The 18586-nt window shown below is 40.5% G+C and overlaps 1 protein-coding gene across 1 annotated transcript; it reads right to left on the bottom strand.

Moving 5' to 3' along the window:
- Nucleotides 1-1831: 1831 nt before the first annotated feature.
- On the bottom strand, nt 1832-18063 carry LOC130917006 (proton-coupled zinc antiporter SLC30A1). Its single transcript, XM_057838040.1, has 5 exons — nt 17925-18063; nt 9047-9526; nt 2635-2966; nt 2354-2541; nt 1832-2230 (listed from the first exon to the last, which is right to left on the bottom strand). Exons 2-5 carry the CDS (start codon nt 9501-9503, stop codon nt 2041-2043), a joined length of 1167 nt encoding a protein of 388 aa, XP_057694023.1. The 5' UTR covers nt 9504-9526; nt 17925-18063; the 3' UTR covers nt 1832-2040.
- Between the last annotated feature and the right edge of the window lie 523 nt (nt 18064-18586).

The raw sequence follows: 18586 nt of genomic DNA, 5'->3' as shown, positions 1-18586 counted from the left end.
AATTGGTGTGTGAGTAAATGCAGATCTAATTTAGCCCTGTGTTTTATTCCGTAAATAAACATGGCTAAAAGGGGAGTTAGCTGTATAGTTATTGATGACTTTACTGTATAAATTTTTTGATTTGACTGGATTTTAATCTGTGCAAAGAAATGACATTTCCAGGGGAATTTTAGGAGTTAAATTCCAATACCATCATATTTTAATTTTTGCAGTGAGCTTTTAAAATATTTTTTTCAATTATGATTAAAGAATGTGAATGCATGACTGTTTTGACTCAGAATAAAGGACTACATATGCATAAAGGGAACATATAAATATGACCACATAACACTGTCTATTTATTGTATTTAGCCTTGAAGCCTAGGACCTAGGCTTTATTTCTTAAGCATCTAATGTATCTATTACATCATTATAATCCCATAATAAGAAATCCAAACGGCAACAAGAGTCGAAAAGAGGATGTATAGCACGCTAGTCAGTTAGCCTGCTGCGTCCATAATTCTCGCGCTAGCGTTCGACTGCAATGTATGCCTTTTTGTGGTTTTCCGGTAACTCGAGGTGCGAGCATGAGAGATCATCATTAAAGACACGATGATTTTAACGAGATATTATAGCGTACTTACCTTGTTTTGATCCAAAAACTCTGTAGCATGTAACACCGAGTGTCAAGACACAGCTGTGAATGGCAACAGCCACTGCCGGACTTTTTGGGGATTTTATGGGTGAAACACGGTAATATAACAAGGGTCGCGATGCAGAAGTCACAGACAAAAAGGAGTGGTCGAGATTTTCTTTTTCAAATATTTACCCCTTTAAACGTTTTTTTTTTATTTTTCAATTTTTCATTGTTTGGTTCAATTGATTATCATCTAAAATATCGGGAGAAATGTAACAGTAACAAAAAAAAACCCATAGAATTAAGCGATAATTATGAGGTAGATATCCGTGACCGATTTACAGACACTGTTTTTTTCATTGTGACGTAATTTGTTTAAAAGTTTAAAATATGTGAGTGAATAATTTTATAAAGTCGTTTTTTCTTTCTTTTCTTTTTTAAACTAAATATTAGACATCAATTAATAATTCTAAGCTAAAAATGATATACTTTAACAAAATTAAATAAATATAATTACTTACCTTCTTTTTTATGGCTGAGCTGAAACAAATGTGGTTGCGCAGTGTCTGTAAACAGGGGTCTCCAGGGTAAAACGGACAAATTAAAAATAGACGGTGGGCATAATGCGCCATGAAACTGCTATGGCAGCATATAGATATATTGTTCTATCAAACACAACAGTTATTTTGGCTTAAAATACAGCAGTTTATTTTAAAGTGCAAGAGCAGAAACTGCTTATTTAGCCTTGTGTGTGTTTTCCGCCATATATAATTCATTCATTGTATTTAACATTATATATGTAGCTATATATAGTGCCTTTATGCACGTACAATTCGCTGTTAATAACACTGTTCAAATTGCGATGTGCCAATTTGTGTTCACACCAAAAAAAATATTTTCTAAACAATTTATTTCCTTGCAAAAATATATTTTTGTGTGTCAAAATATTTTTTACACTTGCAAAATTCTTTTTTTTTCTGAACACATTTTTTTTGCAAGTGTTCAACTTTTTATCTTTAGAAGCGCAATTTATTTTTAAAAACACAAACATTTTTTGTGAAGGGATACTCCATGATTGACATGTAAGATGAAGGAATAAAGTGGTGTATATCGTTCAGACAAATCAATTTTAAGATTGATGTTTTTTAAAATAGTACAACAACAGAATGACATTTTTCAGCTAAATTTTGTCTTTATTGTACATGACTTGCAAACACTGACACATTGATTAGATTGTTAAGCACCTTATTTTTAGAGCATTGGAGACCGTGCCTCTCCGTAAACCGCTCTTCCCACTCCCACGCAAAGCAGAAGTTACTTTATCACATTCAAAGGATATATATGACAAGCTTTCCGTTCATGAATGTCCCCCATTGCGACATCATTTGGCTGCCTTGATTTCACAATGTTTCATTTTCAGGGTCCTATGGCAGTGGGCAGCACACATGAGCATCGCAGACTTTAGCACAGCCCAAAATGCAGCCAGGAACCTCAGGTGGGCATGCCGCACCACCGGAGAGGGAAGACGAAAGGACAAACTCGGGCTGTACTGTGCAGCTGCTCACCCCGACACTCTTTAGCACCTTGGTGACCTCCGATATCAGATCAGCACACCTGAGCATGAAAATGAAAAGTCATACTTTACGGTCATTTCAATACAGACGATCAACATTTTACCCCAAGAAATCTTCCATCCATCCATTCAAGTATTTGAATAAAACCAACTCTCATTCCCACCTGCGCACAGGAAAGCTGGCATGACATCGTACGTGGACCGAGGCCACTGACTGGGAACGGGACAGTTCCCAGATGTGGAGCTCGTGTACCTCCTCCACCCCGGGTACGCTCCCGATCCTCTCCCTGAGGTCCGACATATTCAACTGAGGAGGTGTGGCCTGCATCAGCAGCAGCCCGTAACTGTATATCTGAGAAAAAAAAAAACGTGTCACACAAAAAGTGCATTCCTTGCTTTACCAGTTCATTTTGAACTCGCTGGCTGGGATTGATGGTTGTCACACCTGTGGTACAGCTCTAGAGACAAGGACAATAACAGCCAAGATGGCCAAACTGGGATCCAGGTATACCAGGAACCTGCAGAGCCCTGGAGAATGCCCATAGTCAGGGCACGCTAGCAGCAGCACCAGACCAGTGACCAGGACCAGCAATGACGTGGTAAGTTCCTGCACTACCATCACTGCGCAAGGGGGATGCCGCCTGTCATCCCGAGGGCTTCCTTTGTCTGCGGCTCCTTCTGCCTTGTTACATAAGACGAGACCCCCTTTGGCAAGGGAGCGCCTCATTGTCCCGCCCTGAACGCTGGCCTGGTCTTCAGAGCCCTCCTGTGAAACGGCTGTCAAAGAGAATGGAAAAACAAACATTGAAATATGCTACACTTCAAAGTAGAATCCCCAGCTGGATGTCTACAAAAGAATATCACATGCACATGAAAGAGTTCAAATTTGACTCGAAATGCTTTAAAGCACAGTACTCTACTTACTTTGTGGTTGTTTATTCAAAAATGTAGCTGGACAGAAAAGGCATTAAGGCAGGGGTCTGCAAGTCCAGTTCTCGAGAGCCACTATCCAGCTTGTTGTCCATGTGTCCCTCCTTTAACACACCTGAATCAAATGTAAAAAGCTGGATAGCGGCTCTCGAGGACCGGACTTACAGACCCGTGGTTTAAAGGGAACCACGGACAGAAAGACTTGTATAGGGCTGCAGCTATCGATTATTTTAGTAGTCGATTAATCGATGAACTAGTTAGTTTGGATAATTGAGTAATCGGATAAGGAACATCAAAAATTAAAATACCTGAGCTCATCCTCAAACGGTATGAAAAATAAATAAATGAGGATCTATAAACAACAAAAGAAAAGTCCGCTAGCTTAAATGCTATAAAATGCTAACATTTTTTTTCTTCCCTTCACTGCTCTTAACAAATGGTTCAGACACATATTCCCACAAAAGAACGGCTAAATACAGCGGGGCAAATAAGTATTTAGATAACCACTAATTGTGCAAGTTCTCCCACTTGAAAATATTAGATAGGCCTGTAATTGTCAACATGGGTAAACCTCAACCATGAGAGACAGAATGTGGAAAGAAAACACAGAAAATCACATTGTTTGATTTTGAAAGAATTTATTTGCAAATCATGGTGGAAAATAAGTATTTGGTCAATACCAAAAGTTCATCTCAATACTTTGTTATGTACCCTTTGTTGGCAATAACGGAGGCCAAACGTTTTCTGTAACTCTTCACAAGCTTTTCACACACTGTTGCTGGTATTTTGGCCCATTCCTCCATGCAGATCTACTCTAGAGCAGTGATTTTTGGGGCTGTCGTTGGGCAACACGGACCGTCAACTCCCTCCACAGATTTTCTATGGGGTTGAGACCTGGAGACTGACTAGGCCACTCCAGGACCTTGAAATGCTTCTTACGAAGCCACTCCTTTGTTGCCCTGGCTGTGTGTTTGGGATAATTGTCATGCTGAAAGACCCAGCCACGTCTCATCTTCAATGCCCTTGCTGATGGAAGGAGATTTTCACTCAAAATCTCTCAATACATGGCCCCATTCAATCTTTCCTTTACACAGATCAGTCGTCCTGGTCCCTTTGCAGAAAAACAGCCCCAAAGCATGATGTTTCAACCCCCATGCTTCACAGTGGGTATGGTGTTCTTCGGATGCAATTCAGTATTCTTTCGCCTCCAAACACGAGAACCTGTGTTTCTACCAAAAAGTTATATTTTGGTTTCATCTGACCATAACACATTCTCCCAGTCCTCTTCTGGATCATTCAAATGCTCTCTAGTGAACCGCAGACGGGCCTGGAAGTGTACTTTCTTCAGCAGGGGGACAAATCTGGCAGTGCAGGATTTGAGTCCCTGGCGGCGCATTGTGTTACTGATAGTGTAGCCTTTGTTACTGTGGTCCCAGCTCTCTGTAGGTCATTCACTAGGTCCCCCCGTGTGGTTCTGGGATTTTTGCTCCCCGTTCTTGTTATCATTTTGACGCCACGGGGTGAGGAGGGAGTTGAAAGTCCATGTTGCCCAACGACAGCCCCAAAACATCACTGCTCTAGAGGAGATCTGCATGGAGGAATGGGCCAAAATACCAGCAACAGTGTGTGAAAAGCTTGTGAAGAGTTACAGAAAACATTTGGCCTCCGTTATTGCCAACAAAGGGTACATAACAAAGTACTGAGATGAACTTTTGGTATAGACCAAAAACTTATTTTCCACCATGATTTGCAAATAAATTCTTTCAAAATCAAACAATGTGATTTTCTGTGTTTTCTTTCCACATTCTGTCTCTCATGGTTGAGGTTTACCAATGTTGACAATTACAGGTGTCTCTAATATTTTCAAGTGGGAGAACTTGCACAATTAGCGGTTGACTAAATACTTATTTGCCCCACTGTATAAACGAAACTACGAATGCATTGAAAAAAAAAATAATAATAAAATAGCTCACACAAAACTAAGCTTATGTTGGTCTTAACAGGGAGCAACCGGATTCCGCCTTGTGAAATGAGGCAGACTAGAGGACAGTGTATCCACCCAAATCAATACAACTAAATGCAAACACTTTCAAAACCATTACAACGCCACTTTAAACGAATACTCGAAGCAGCAAAATTTAATTTGAATCTTTTAGCAGCAAAATTTAATTTGAATCTTTTGTTTCTAATCGAATACTCGAGTTAATCAATTAATCGTTGCAGCACTACATTTGTAATTCTTAAAATATAAATGTTAGTATGAGTTATAATAATTTGATATTCAAACCCCTCTTCGTGGTTTCGTTTTTACAAATTTTGAAAAATTAGTTTAACTTGTAGGCCGCCATTGTTATTGACGACGGAATGGAATGCACCCTAGCGGTGACGTCGTTTGGCAACGCTGCTGTACTTCCACAGTGTCACTCGTTAGCTACATACACATGACATCTGTTCTGCCCTTCCAATTTGAACTCGAATGGAAAAGTAATGAGCAGGACAGCAGTACTGATATTTCACAAAACGAGCAGCAAAAGCAGTTAATTGAAAGTCTCCAGCAAGATTCGAATCTGTTTCCCCTGCGACAGACAAGCACTTAGACCACAGGACTAGGGGCAGGGTATAACAGCTGGCCTATGCTTCTGCGTGACCTTAGAGTCATGATGGTCCTTATAAAGCTGAAAAGAAAGTGTGGCTGGTTTGACCACAGAATTAAAAACGGAGGTTACGTAAATAACTACGGTTCTATGAATCCCGAATGACAGCCAGAGGCGGTGCTGTAAGCTCTGAATGATCCCTTCGCGCATACGCAGTGCGAGTAAAAATACCAACGAAGTCACCAGTGACCCCAGGTCGACCCCCTGCAAAGGTATAACTTCCGGTGTCAACCGAGATCCAGTCCCTACAGAACCCACTCGCGTGGTCACGAAGATTCTGAGTGACGGAAAGCTCTGGCGGCCATTCGGGATTCATAGAACCGTAGTTACGTACAGTGCCCTCCATAATTATTGGTACCCCTGGTTAAGATGTGTTTTTTAGCTTCCAATAATTTTTTTTTTGATTCAAATAATAATGGAAAAAAAGAGAAAAATCCAACCTTCAATACAAGTGCATTTATTCAGTGGGGAAAAAAATCCCACATAAAGAAATAATTATTTGACATCAAATAATGTGTGTCACAATTATTAGCACCCCTGGTGTTAATACACTGTACAACCCCCTTTTGCCAACAAAACAAGGTCTGGAGACTGAGATGGCCATGGGAGGAGCTTGATTTTGTGTCCTGTGAACTATTTCTGTGTAGATTTGGCCATATGTTTAGGGTCATTGTCTTACTGAAAGACCCAGTGACGACCCATCTTCAGCTTTCGGGCAGAGCTGACTGACCCACCTCCATACTTCACAGTGGGTATGAGGTGCTGTCTACACGCCAACAAGCTGTTTGGGAGGCATGCACGGAGAAAACCTTTCCTCACTCACAATCATAAACGCAAATGTCTGGAGTTCGCCAAGTGGTATTGGGGCTTCAACTGGGACCGTGTGCTTTGGTCAGATGAGACCAAGATTGAGCTTTTTGGTAACAAACGCTCTAAGTGGGTCTGGCGTGCCATGAAAGATGCGCATGCTGAAAAGCACCTCATACCTACTGTGAAGTATGGGGGTGGGTCAGTGATGCTGTAGGGCTGTTTCGCTTGCAAAGGCCCTAGGAACCTTGTTAGGGTGCATGGCATCATGAATGCTTTGCATTTTAAATCAAAATCTGTTGCCCTCTGCCCGAAAGCTGAAGGTGGGCCGTCACTGGGTCTTTCAGCAAGACAATGACCCTAAACATTTGGCCAAATCTACACAGAAATGGTTCACCAAACACAAAATCAAGCTCCTCCCATGGCCATCTCAGTCCCCAGACCTTTTTTTGTTTGCAAAAGGGGGTTGTACAAAGTATTAACACCAGGGGTGCTAATAATTGTGACACACATTATTTGATGTCAAATAATTATTTCTTTATGTGGGATTTTTTCCCCAGTGAACGAATGCACTTGTATTGAAGGTTGGATTTTTCTCTTTTTTTCCATTAAGGTCCCATATTATTTGAATTAAAAAAATATATATTAGAAGCTAAAAAAACACATCTTAACCAGGGGTGCCAATAATTATGGAGGGTACTGTACGTAACTTTTGTTCTACTTCATCCCTGCTGACCACCAGAGGCGGTGCTGTAAGCACTGAATGACCAATACCAGCAGGGCCACGAAGAATCACCGACCCAAAGTTCACAGGGACCCGAAGACCACGCCCAGTGGGTGGGGGGAGGTGACATCAAAACAGTAAAACCCGAAGAGGGAAGCAGGCCCCGACCATGAGGCAGCGGCACAGACGTCCTCCAGGGCACTCAAGACAGCCCAGCAAGCAGCAATGCTGTCAGCCGCACCAACGACGAAGAAACAAAACAGAAATTCCACATAGCCGGATTGCTAACAAAGTGACGCAGCCTCAGGAGAGCGAATCCAATTCAATCCAAAGGCTATACGCGACACAAACAGCAAAGCAGCAACTGCTATGCGAGATGAAAAAAGGGACTGGATCTCGGTTGACACCGGAAGTCATACATTTGAAGGGTGTCGTCCTGGGGTCTCAGGTGACTTCATTGGTATTTTTACTCGCACTGCGCATGCGCGAAGGGATCATTCAGTGTTGACAGCACCGCCTCTGGCGGTCAGCAGGGATGAAATAAAAACGCAGCTCACTTTAATCAGCAAGCAGACAATAACATGGGTATTGCGTAAAAGGGTTTCTTGAACACACAAAAAAAAACATGCAATCGCGAAAAGGGAGACACGTCACAGTAGGTTGGGATTAAAAAAAAAAAAAAAAAAAAAAAAACCTGAGGGAAAACCACTTTGAGAGGCAGACATAGGGAAAAAAGGCAATGATGCCACTAACAACGACTGGATATACAAATTGTCAAATGGCAGTAAGTCAATACAAGCCGCCTAGGATCGGTTTAAAGACACTGCTGATGAACTGGAATTGTATGCAGGTACGACGTTGGGAACTCATCCCACATCTCTGTAACAAAACAAGCTGACCAGCAGTAGAATGTGACAAAATCATGCCAGTCGTCATACTAGCTTGGCTTACTACCTAGAACAGCTCTTCTCCCAGTCCAGGCCAACCCTGTCATCACCCACTGTGTGCATTGCTCGCGTAAAACATGGCGCCCTCCGTGGGTCAAAACATGTACTAACTATTACGGTATATATTTTTAAATCAATGGCAATAATATATGTGTTTCTCATAACATATTTTAGTAAAAGACAACAATTGTGGTTTATTAGAGCCTACAAGTCTTTAAGTCCGAGGATCCCTTTAAGGTGACGGGCAGAAAGAGCAGACATATATAATATATATACACAACCATTCGTAGTTACAATTAGTTCTGGTTTAAGGTTAGGGTTATGAGAAAGGGATACACCATCTACCCAATAGGACAGGCAGAATGAGGACAGGAAGGACTAGAATAGGACAGAGGATGGTAAGCTCGCAAGGACGGGGTATACACCTGCAAACTGATAGGACAGGAAAGACTATGGTAGGACAGGGCAAGGTGAGCTCGCAAGGAGTGGTGATACACCAGCTACCAGATAGGTGAGGAAGAGGGAGAACAGGAAAGACTAAGGTAGGACACGGTGCACACGCGCAAGGAGTGCTGCTGATAGGTACTAGAAAACTCATATTAAGACATAACACCTGTTGACATTGGTGAATTGGCATCTTAGGCACAGACCAACGGAAAAAGACCCCCCGTTATGGGATCAAGGGAAAGAATCCCCCAGCAGGCACCCACTCAATCAGAGAGGAGGCCAAGCCAAATCATATGTGAGAGCCAGCACCCACCCTTTTATGAAAACATTCCATTCTCAAAATGTTACCTTTCTGGTTGACTGCAATATAACATTCATGCTCCCCTCCAGTCTGAGCTCCAAATCCCCGCCTCAGGGTCAACGCAAGCACGACGACGTTGAGCAACACGCTGACCGCGCCCACCACCACCAGCGGCCAGGGCCATTCCACCCCGTGGACCTCAATAGAGAAGCTGATCATTTCCAATATGCAGGAGATGCACAGAGAGAAGAGGAGCAGGGCCAAAATGAAGACCCCCACTGGCCGGCGCCTGCCTTCAAGGTGGGACGCGGAGGTCTCCTGAGAGCGCCGACCTGAGGGACTGCTTGTGTTTTGAGGAGGAGGCAGAGCCATGCGACTGAGGACAAAGAGAGTGTGAAAACCGTCCGCCAGCATGATGAAGGATCTGCATATCTGACCAGCGATCAGTTCCAGCAGGACAACCAGGATGGTGACACCCAGCTGGCACCAGTGTGACACCTTCATCACGTCTGCACCCAAACACACATCTGTTCAAATCAGGAACAGCCAAGTGCGTTAGTAACAGTATGCTAGTATGTCAAGTAATACTCTTGAGGCACTAATGAGTAAAGTTCACCTAGTTGTATATTATATAAGTTTTATGTAACATGCGTTCCTGATTATACTCATGCTAGTCCATGGAGTAGATGATTAACTAATTCACTGCCATTGACGGCAATAGATGTCAAATCCATCTGAATGATTTAGTTTTAGTATCATTGAAGGCGATAGACGTCCAATTCGTTTTGACTGGGATGGGCTGGCAGCGGTCGTTCGATCGGAAAAAGGTGATTACATTTTGAGGTCATGAGGTCAAAGGTCACGGATCAGAAAATGAATTTTTCGATAACATGATAATAAAGAAAGGGATTATTATCAAACTTGCAGGATATATTTGTAATATGAAACAGAAGAAGTGGTGGTTATATTGTGGGCTCATGAGGTCAAAATTCACATTGGTCAGAAAAGTAATTTCATTATAACTTCTTTCATACTTGAAGGGATTGTGGCAATGCTTTGAGTATTGCTGCTTAGGCGGAGGTCAGCTCTCTCTGGGGGCTCCTGGAGTTTATTTATTGATTTCAAAGATATGGTGGACCGCCTGCAGGCCTCACTAACAACAGGCTTTGCAAATTTTCTCCATTATGTATGTCACACTCATCACATGATAGGCCTCAGGTATATGGCTCATCATGTGAAACTCATTCCTTTAAGATGTCTCACTTAACTATTTTTAACCTAATATGAATTAAATAAAGTGTTGTGATACAATGTTTTTTTTCTTTTTAAACTGTTACCTAAAACGAAAAGTATAATGACAATTATTCTGAGATCATAGGAAAAAAATTCTCAAGTCTGTGTAACATAATGCAACTGATAAGAAGACAAAGGGAAGGAGAATGGTAAGAGAAAGAAAGCTGAAAAAGTTAAGAACATGATTACCGTAATTTTCGGACTATAAGCCGCTACTTTTTTTTCTTCATATTGAATTCTGCGGCTTATAGTCCAGTGCGGCTTATTTGTTAATTTATTTGGGTTAATATGTAACACTTCATTTGTCATAAGACGGTCATAAATATGACATGACACTACCGTGGGCATTACTGAATGCTTATGTCAGTAGGTGTCATCCGGCAAATTATGTCACTAACTCCATTATTTCCAGCTTGGATCTTTGACATCCATTCAAAAGTGAGATAATTTGCCAGATAACACTAAATGACATCTGTTATAAGCATTAATTAATGCTCATGATCGTGTTATGTCATAATTATGATTGTCTAATGATAGTCTTATGGCGCCACTGTCAAATAAAGTGATACCAAATACCATAACTAAAAATTGATGAAACAAGCGGAACAGTAACTGAAGAAATAATTAGCAGAGAACATAAATTTTAATTGTTATTTACATCTGCAGCGCTGCAATGCATGCTAGGAGGCATGTTGGACAATAACAGTGTTGACAGCCTGTGGCAGCAGAGGTTGATTGTCTGTCACATGGGAGCAGTGATAGCCAAATGAAGCTTCTTGAAGCAATAAAGCTCTGCAGCCAACTGGTTCAAAGCTTCACGGTGGTTTATTAGGTCTTATGACAGTCATGTGATGCCGCTGTCAAATAGTATCATTCTTTCATTGTCCGAGCCGTTTATGTTACCAGTTAATATCTTTTGGTGTGAATATTGAATTATACAGTGAGGACAGCTGTGGTTTATAGTCCGGTGTGGCTTATCTATGAACAAATGCAGTTTTCATGCCAAATTTGGTGGGTGGCGGCTTATAGTCAGGTGCGCCTTATAGTGCGAAAATTACGGTAGGCGGTCAAGAAAATGACATTATTAATTCATTGGCTCCCAATTTTAATGGATTGGATAGCTATCGCCATCAATGGCACTGAGGTAACAATGACAATTTCTTTCAATGCATTAATTACATTTCCCTATATTCATTTGTCCAATCCTATATCCAGTGTTGTCACAGATTACTTAAATAAGTAATTTCTGATTACGCCTGAAAAAAGTAATCAGGTTACTTTACTGATTACTTCATTATCAAAGTAACTAAGTTACTTTAAAAGTAATTTATCGGTTACTTTTTACAATTTTTTCTCCCTTTGGTGCCTATATATTAGAATGACAACAGAAAAATTTCATTGCATGTAATTGACTTTATGATAATTGAATTTAAATGGGAAGATCTAAATTTTTCACATAAGGCTTAATCGTTGAGTTAGCGGGGGTTTAATTACCCATAATTTTTGGACTATAAGCCGCTACTTTTTTCCTTCATTTGGAATCCTGCGGCTTATAGTCTAGTGCGACTTATTTGTCGTTTTTATTTGGGTTAATAGGCAACACATCCCTCCTAGCATGCACCGCAGTGCTACAGACGTAAATAACAATCAAAATTCATGTTGTGTGACAGTGTCATTTCATAATTATGACGGTCTAATGACAGTCTTAAGGCGCCACTGTCAAATAAAGTGTTACCAAATACCATAACTAGCAATTAATCAAAAAACTGGAACAGTAACTGGAAAAAATAATTAGTACAGAAGATGAATTTTGATTGTTATTTAAATCTGTAGCGCTGCAATGCATGCTAGGAGGCATGTAATAAAACAACAGTGTTGACAGCAGGTGGTAGCAGAGGTTGACTGTCTCCATCAAGGGAGCAGTGATGGCCAAATGAAGCTTCCTGAAGCAATGAAGCGTTGCAATTAATTCGTTCAAAGCTTCATGGTGATTCGTTTGGTCTCATGACAGTCATATGATGCCGCTGTCAAATTTGTGGGTGGCGGCTTATAGTCGGGTGCGCCTTATAGTGCGAAAATTATGGTAGTCGATGGAGTTGATTTCAACCACCATTGACTCGCGCTAGCTTAGCCACTCCGGAGCCCTGAAATTAACAAATAACTGCATGGAATTTGTTGAACTCAACCCCACCGACTAACTCGCTAACTCAAAGATTAAGCCTAATGTCAATAATTCTGAACGTCCCCTTTAAAAATGAATGAAATGAACAAGAATCCTACAAAGTATTTCGTAATGGGTCAAAATTATTTTTCGAACAGATCATGTGACTAGCACCTTAACGACAGTACTTTGCTTTGCTTAGCCAAAACTACACCTGAGGAGGCAAGATGGATATTTAGAATTTCTTTAAACCTAAGATTTCAAAAGCTTCCAAAATAACTGAGCTTGAACCAAGGATTGAACACGAACAGTGTTAAAATGTACAGTATATGGTGGAAAACACAGACAAGACTGAAAAAGCAGTTTCTGCTCTTGCACCCCTCTTTAAAATAAACAGCTGTATTTTAAGCCAAAAGAACTGTTGTGTTTGATAGAACAATATGTTTATATGCTGCCATAGCAGATTCATGGCGCATTAAGCCCCCAAACTATTTTGAATTTGTCCATTTTACCCTGAAAACCCCCGTTTACAGTTGTGGCGCAACCACTTTTGTTTCAACCCAGCCATAAAAACAAGGTAAGTAATTATATTTATTATTCAAAATGTCTGTCATTTTTAGCTAAAAATCATTAATCGATGTCTAATATATTGTTTAAAAAAAATCATTCACTCACGTATTTTAAACTTTTAAACAGATTATATCACAATAAAAAAAATGGTGTCTGTAAATAAGTCACGGATATATACCTCATAACGATCGCTTGATTTTTCTTGTTACTGTCACATTTCCCCCGATATGTTAGATGTTAAATAATCGATCCAAACAAAGAAAAATTGGAAAAAAAACTTTTTAAAGGGTAAATATATGAAAAAGAATTTCAACCACTCCTTGATGTCTGCGATTTCTGCGTCGCGACCCTTGTTTATATTACCATGCTTCACCCATTAAATCCCCCCCAAAATCCGGCTGTGGCCATTCACAGCTGTGTGATACACTTGGTGATACATGCTACATGGAGTTTTTGGATCGAATCAAGGTAAGTACGCGACAATATCCTGCTAAAATCATGGTGTCTGTAATTCTGCTCTCACGTGCTCTCACCTCCAGATAGGGTTTTGCTGTTTAAAAAAAAAAAATGTAATTGCCCTCCTGTTCAAAAATTTTCTTCCCCCAGATAATTGAGATTTTAAGCTTTACAATGATGTATCACACTTACATATCGGACAATTTTGAAATTTGGCCAAATTGGGGGTCTCAGAGCGAACTTTAAGTGACCTAAGTGTTTTCCGCCAAATAAAGTTGTTTCTTCTCCTACTTCCTTTTGCAACACTGGCCACTAGATGGTGAAAAAATAAATTACAATTAATAAAGATAACTTGAACTCGAAAAAAAGTCCATATATCGATCAATCTTCATAAGAAGGAGCATCAGCCATTTTTCCGCCATATAGGCCTACATATAGGCTATACATATACATATGTGGTGGAAAACACTCAGGTGACTTGAAGTTCCGCTCTGAGACCCCCATTTTGGCCAAATTTCAAAATTGTCATATATGCATGTGTGATACATCATTGGAAAGCTTAAAATCTCAATTTTCTGGGGGAAGAAAATTTTTGAACAGGAGGGCATTTAAAAAAAAAAAAAAAAAAAAAAGATTTCAAACAACAAAACCCTACCTGGAGGTGAGCGCACGCGAGAGCAGAATTACAGACGCCATGAATTTAACGAGATATTATCGTGTACTAACCTTGTTTTGATCCAAAAACTGCATGTAGCATGTATCACTGAGTGTAAAGACACAGCTGTGAATGGCCACAGCTGGATTTTTTGGGGGATTTTATTGGTGAAACATGGTAATGTAACAAGGGTAGTGATACAGAAAACGCAGACATCAAGGAGCGGTCGAGATGTTCTTTTTCATATATTTTCCCTTTTAAATTTTTTTTCCCCAATTTTTCATTTTTTGGATCGATTATTTATCATCTAACATATCGGAGAAAATGTGACAGTAACACAAAAAAAAAAATACAATTTAGCGACAGTTATGAGGTAAATATCCGTGACTTTTTTACAGACACCATTTTTTTCATTGGGACATTATTTGTTTAAAAGTTTAAAATATGCGAGTGAATAATTTTTTTAGTCTTTTTTTTTTTTTTTAAATGAAATATTAGACATCAATTAATGATTCCAAGCTAAAAATGACATACATTTAGAATAATAAATATAATTAATTACCTTCGTATTATGGCTAGGTTGAAACAAAAGCGGTTGCGCGACGTCTGTAAACGGGGGTTTTCAAGGTAAAACAGACAAATTAAAAACAGTTTGGGGGCTTAATGCTCCACGAATCAATTGCAGCATTCAGACATATTGATCTATCAAACACAACAGTTGTTTTGGCTTAAAATACAGCAGTTTCTTTTAAAGAGGAGTGCAAGAGCAGAAACTCCTTTTTCAGTCTTGTCTGTGTTTTCCGCCAAATATATATTGTAAATTATTATTATTATTGCTGACACTGCCTTCCGGGGTCATCAACATGTCTTCCCTTCCCCACAAAACTCAAACTCCACCCATGGTTACAAACTGTAACTATAAAATGTACGTAAAGGCTGGTTACAAACGGTCACAAGTGGGTCCATGCATTACATGTGGCGGTCGACAGTGTTTTAGAGCCAGCGCAAAGTTTTCAACGCACGGTGTTGCACTTTCAACTTGTTTCGTTTGGCATGCCTACAGGCAGAATACACTAAAAATTAGTGTTGTATCGGTCGCGAACGATTCGTTCTTTTTGAACGAATTGTTTGGGTGAACGAGACCGAACTAATCACCATCTGCACTGATTCTTCTATGAAGTTGGTGGCGCTTGTTCGCTGCGTGGGAGGGCGTTGAGCAAGCGGCAGCGTCTTCTGACATCGCACACGACCAATCAGACGCCAGCCTCATCGCGGGCAGGGGAGGGAGCGGAAACAGAATCATGGCGTATGTCACTCATTTCCACGTGTGGCCAATAAGCAGCCAGCGTGCAGGCAGGGGGGAAAGACTTGAGTTTTGTCACTTCCCGTTTAGTGATTCGGTCCTCCGGTTCCTGACCTAGCTTGCTGCTAACTTGACTTTCCAGTAATGACTATGCGGTGAACGAGTCATAAAATGAAAGGAAACGACTTTGTCACATATTTGTTAACGTGGAGCCTATCAAATGCTGCTCAAAAAGACAAAAACACCACACAAATCTAGCGAGCATGGTTTAGTGTTCTACTTTTCTTAACAGACTCGGGACTGTGCCTATGACGATATACTATCAAATTTACAGTAATTTAAAACACGTAGCTACGAGGCAAGCAAAACCTGAGCTGCGGTCGCGTGACGGCAGTGAAGCGGGCAGAGAACTGTCACTATATGGAGGCTTCATGGCAGCGATATGTACCTCATATGTGCACAGAAAAAAAATAATATTTAGTATGATCACCATAATACTGATTTGCAATGAAACTGTATATACATGTCAATTTTTTCCGAGTGTTTTTTTTTTTTTTTCGTGTCAGAGGGTGTCGGTTGGTTTGACAAATTATGTCAATCCGTCCATCATGTGCTACTCAAGCGCCCAAAAAACAAAGCGCGCGGACACGGGAGATGTCGCAATATGTCTACATTTTTCTTAACAGACTAATAAGAGTAGAAAGGCGAAATCATAAAGCAAACAATTATTTCTCGTCAGCATTTGACGATCTGAGATGCGGGGACGACAGGGGAGCTGACCGGATTATTTTATTTATTAATACCAGTGCAAAAATTCAAAACGATCATCTTAATAATAAAAAACAAAAATACAACAGAGCGAGAGGTTAATATGATGTGTTGGCCGTTCCATAATTGGAAATTAAACTTTCGATTTATTTTTATTTTCGTGACAGCAAGCATGCCGCGTTGGCTGTTAGCAGCAGCATTGTATATGTGAGCAAAATCATGCTAAAGAAAGTCCGTGCGCCCCCGACCACAAACCCCGACTTCCCCCTCAAAAGGAAAATGTTTAACCGTGTCCTAATTCGAAATGCAAGCACGAGCCATGACTTTGAGCCCATAGAACTAGGACAGACGACGCGGAAGTCCTCCCTCGCTTTTGCAGCAGCGGGAGGGAGACGAGGCTGTCTCTGAGAGCAGAATGATATTGCCTGTCACTCATTTCTGAAACTACGACGAGTGGTCAATGTGCAAGAGAGGGAGGGACCAAGCAATGTCACTTCCCGTTCAGTTATACTGCGAAGCGGTCTTTGGTGATTCGTTCGGCAACGTCACTTCCCGTTCACTAACCGAACGATTCATTTGGGTGGGGAGGGAGATGAGGGGGGCGAACGATTCGTTGAACGATTCGTTTGAACGAATCGTTTTACTGAACGAACCGGAATGGATTCGTTTACTCAAGTGAACGACAGATCCCGTCACTACTAAAAATGCCTTAAATTGATATACGATACGTCACGTGACAAACGTGGTCAACAGATCAAACCTGATTTAAAGCTACCACAGCAAACAAAAACACAATGGTTAAAAGTATGGGAGGGAAATACGTGCAAAAAGTATTTTTGAGGCAATAAAAAGGTAATAAAAAAAAAAACTCAATAAAAACAAAAATAGTGAGTCCTCGCCGATTTTAACCAATGTGCGCATGCGTACGGAGGATTGCGCAAGGCACTGAGCAGCGAGCACGTTTCGCCGCGTAGAAGGAATTGCAGAACAACGGTTTTTGTCATCTTTACTGGGGAAAATGTGAAGAAGCGGCTGTTTTTCCTGTAAGTATATGCAGCCGTTTGTGGTTTCATTATTCGCCCCCTGACGAGGTCGCTAGGCTAAGTTGTTTTGGCCGCTCAAACTGCATGGTAATACACGTCACCCGTTAATTTTATCCTCCGATCAGAAAACGTGACATGTGCAATGTTTGGAATGTTTATACCCCCCTTGGCATTTTTGTGTTTGTTTCGTTTTTTGGTTTGTATTGTTGATTATTCTTCTATTTTTTGGGTTTGTATTGTTGTTTGTTCTATCATGTTGTTGTCAAAATAAAAAGAAAAGAAAAAAAAAAGAACGTGACATGTGATGTCACTCGCAAACTGAAGAGCAACATTTTCTATTCGAAATGCTCTTCGTACATGACTACATTCTTCATTCTACATGCATTATGAGGCAATAACAAAATAGTAACGCACAGACACTAAGGAAACTAACTTTAATCAGATTACTAGGTTGGAGAAATGAACGCATTAGATTTTTGAAAGAAAGTAATTACATTACAATAACGCGTTACTTAGTATGTAATTACACATGGAAAGCGCAATACATATGCAAAGTAGTGAATAAAAAAAGTGATTTTTTAAAAGTGATCTCTTAGTGTAATGGATGCATGCATTTGCAAAAGTGTAGCATTGATGAACATTCAATTATCTTTAAAAGAGGAAGCGTCGTAATTACCTGAGGGGATGAAGACGTGGAAAGAAGTAGTCGGAGATGCTGGCTAGAAACGCATGTGTGGACAAATCCCAAAAGTCTCATTCATTGTCCACACCCCTCCTCTGCCCCCTCCTCTTCTTCTTCTTCTACTCCTCTAATCTCTGTCATGTGAACCTCGGACAGAGAGAGGCAGGCGCAGTTGTCATCTAACTATTTATTAACTAATTCTCTGCCATTGACGGCAATAGACGTCAAATTCATTTGGGTGTGACAGCGATCAAACAATTGTGCAAGTGGACTATCATTTCCTTACTATGTTCCACACAGTGGAAACTGACAGCTGAAATCTCTGAGATAGCTTTTGTATAATGTTACTTTATTAAACCATTTTCAAATGTCAGCCTGAAATAAAAAATGCAACTGTACAGTACTTAAAAGACGCAACTGAATTTTGTTGAACAAATTTGGGTTTAACTATCTCTAACCCCCCACCCCTGACCTTTGTAGCCCATTGAGTTTACAAGAGTGATACTGATAAGTCCTGAGGTAATCCCCATTGTGTTGTATGATTACATAATCACATCATAAAGTGCAGGGGGTTGGGTGGTCTTGCCGTTTTATCAGAATGCCTCTGTCGTTCCCAGGAGTGACGCGGCAGCTTTCCTTTACCGTCCAGTGGGCTG

Source organism: Corythoichthys intestinalis, chromosome 6 (genome assembly GCF_030265065.1).
Source record: "Corythoichthys intestinalis isolate RoL2023-P3 chromosome 6, ASM3026506v1, whole genome shotgun sequence".
Classification (NCBI taxonomy): Eukaryota; Metazoa; Chordata; class Actinopteri; order Syngnathiformes; family Syngnathidae; genus Corythoichthys; species Corythoichthys intestinalis.
Note: the sequence above shows the minus strand (reverse complement) of the source record. Positions and strands in the feature narration are given on the sequence as shown.

Bases quoted from the DNA above. Each gene is read 5' to 3' on its own strand.
- LOC130917006 (XM_057838040.1), bottom strand. From the start codon at position 9,503: ATGAAGGTGTCACACTGGTGCCAGCTGGGTGTCACCATCCTGGTTGTC. The intron at 2,542-2,634 runs GTGTGACAACCA...TTTTTTTCTCAG, and splicing joins TCTCTAGAGCTGTACCACAG to ATATACAGTTACGGGCTGCT. The intron at 2,231-2,353 runs GTGGGAATGAGA...TTTCATGCTCAG, and splicing joins GCCAGCTTTCCTGTGCGCAG to GTGTGCTGATCTGATATCGG.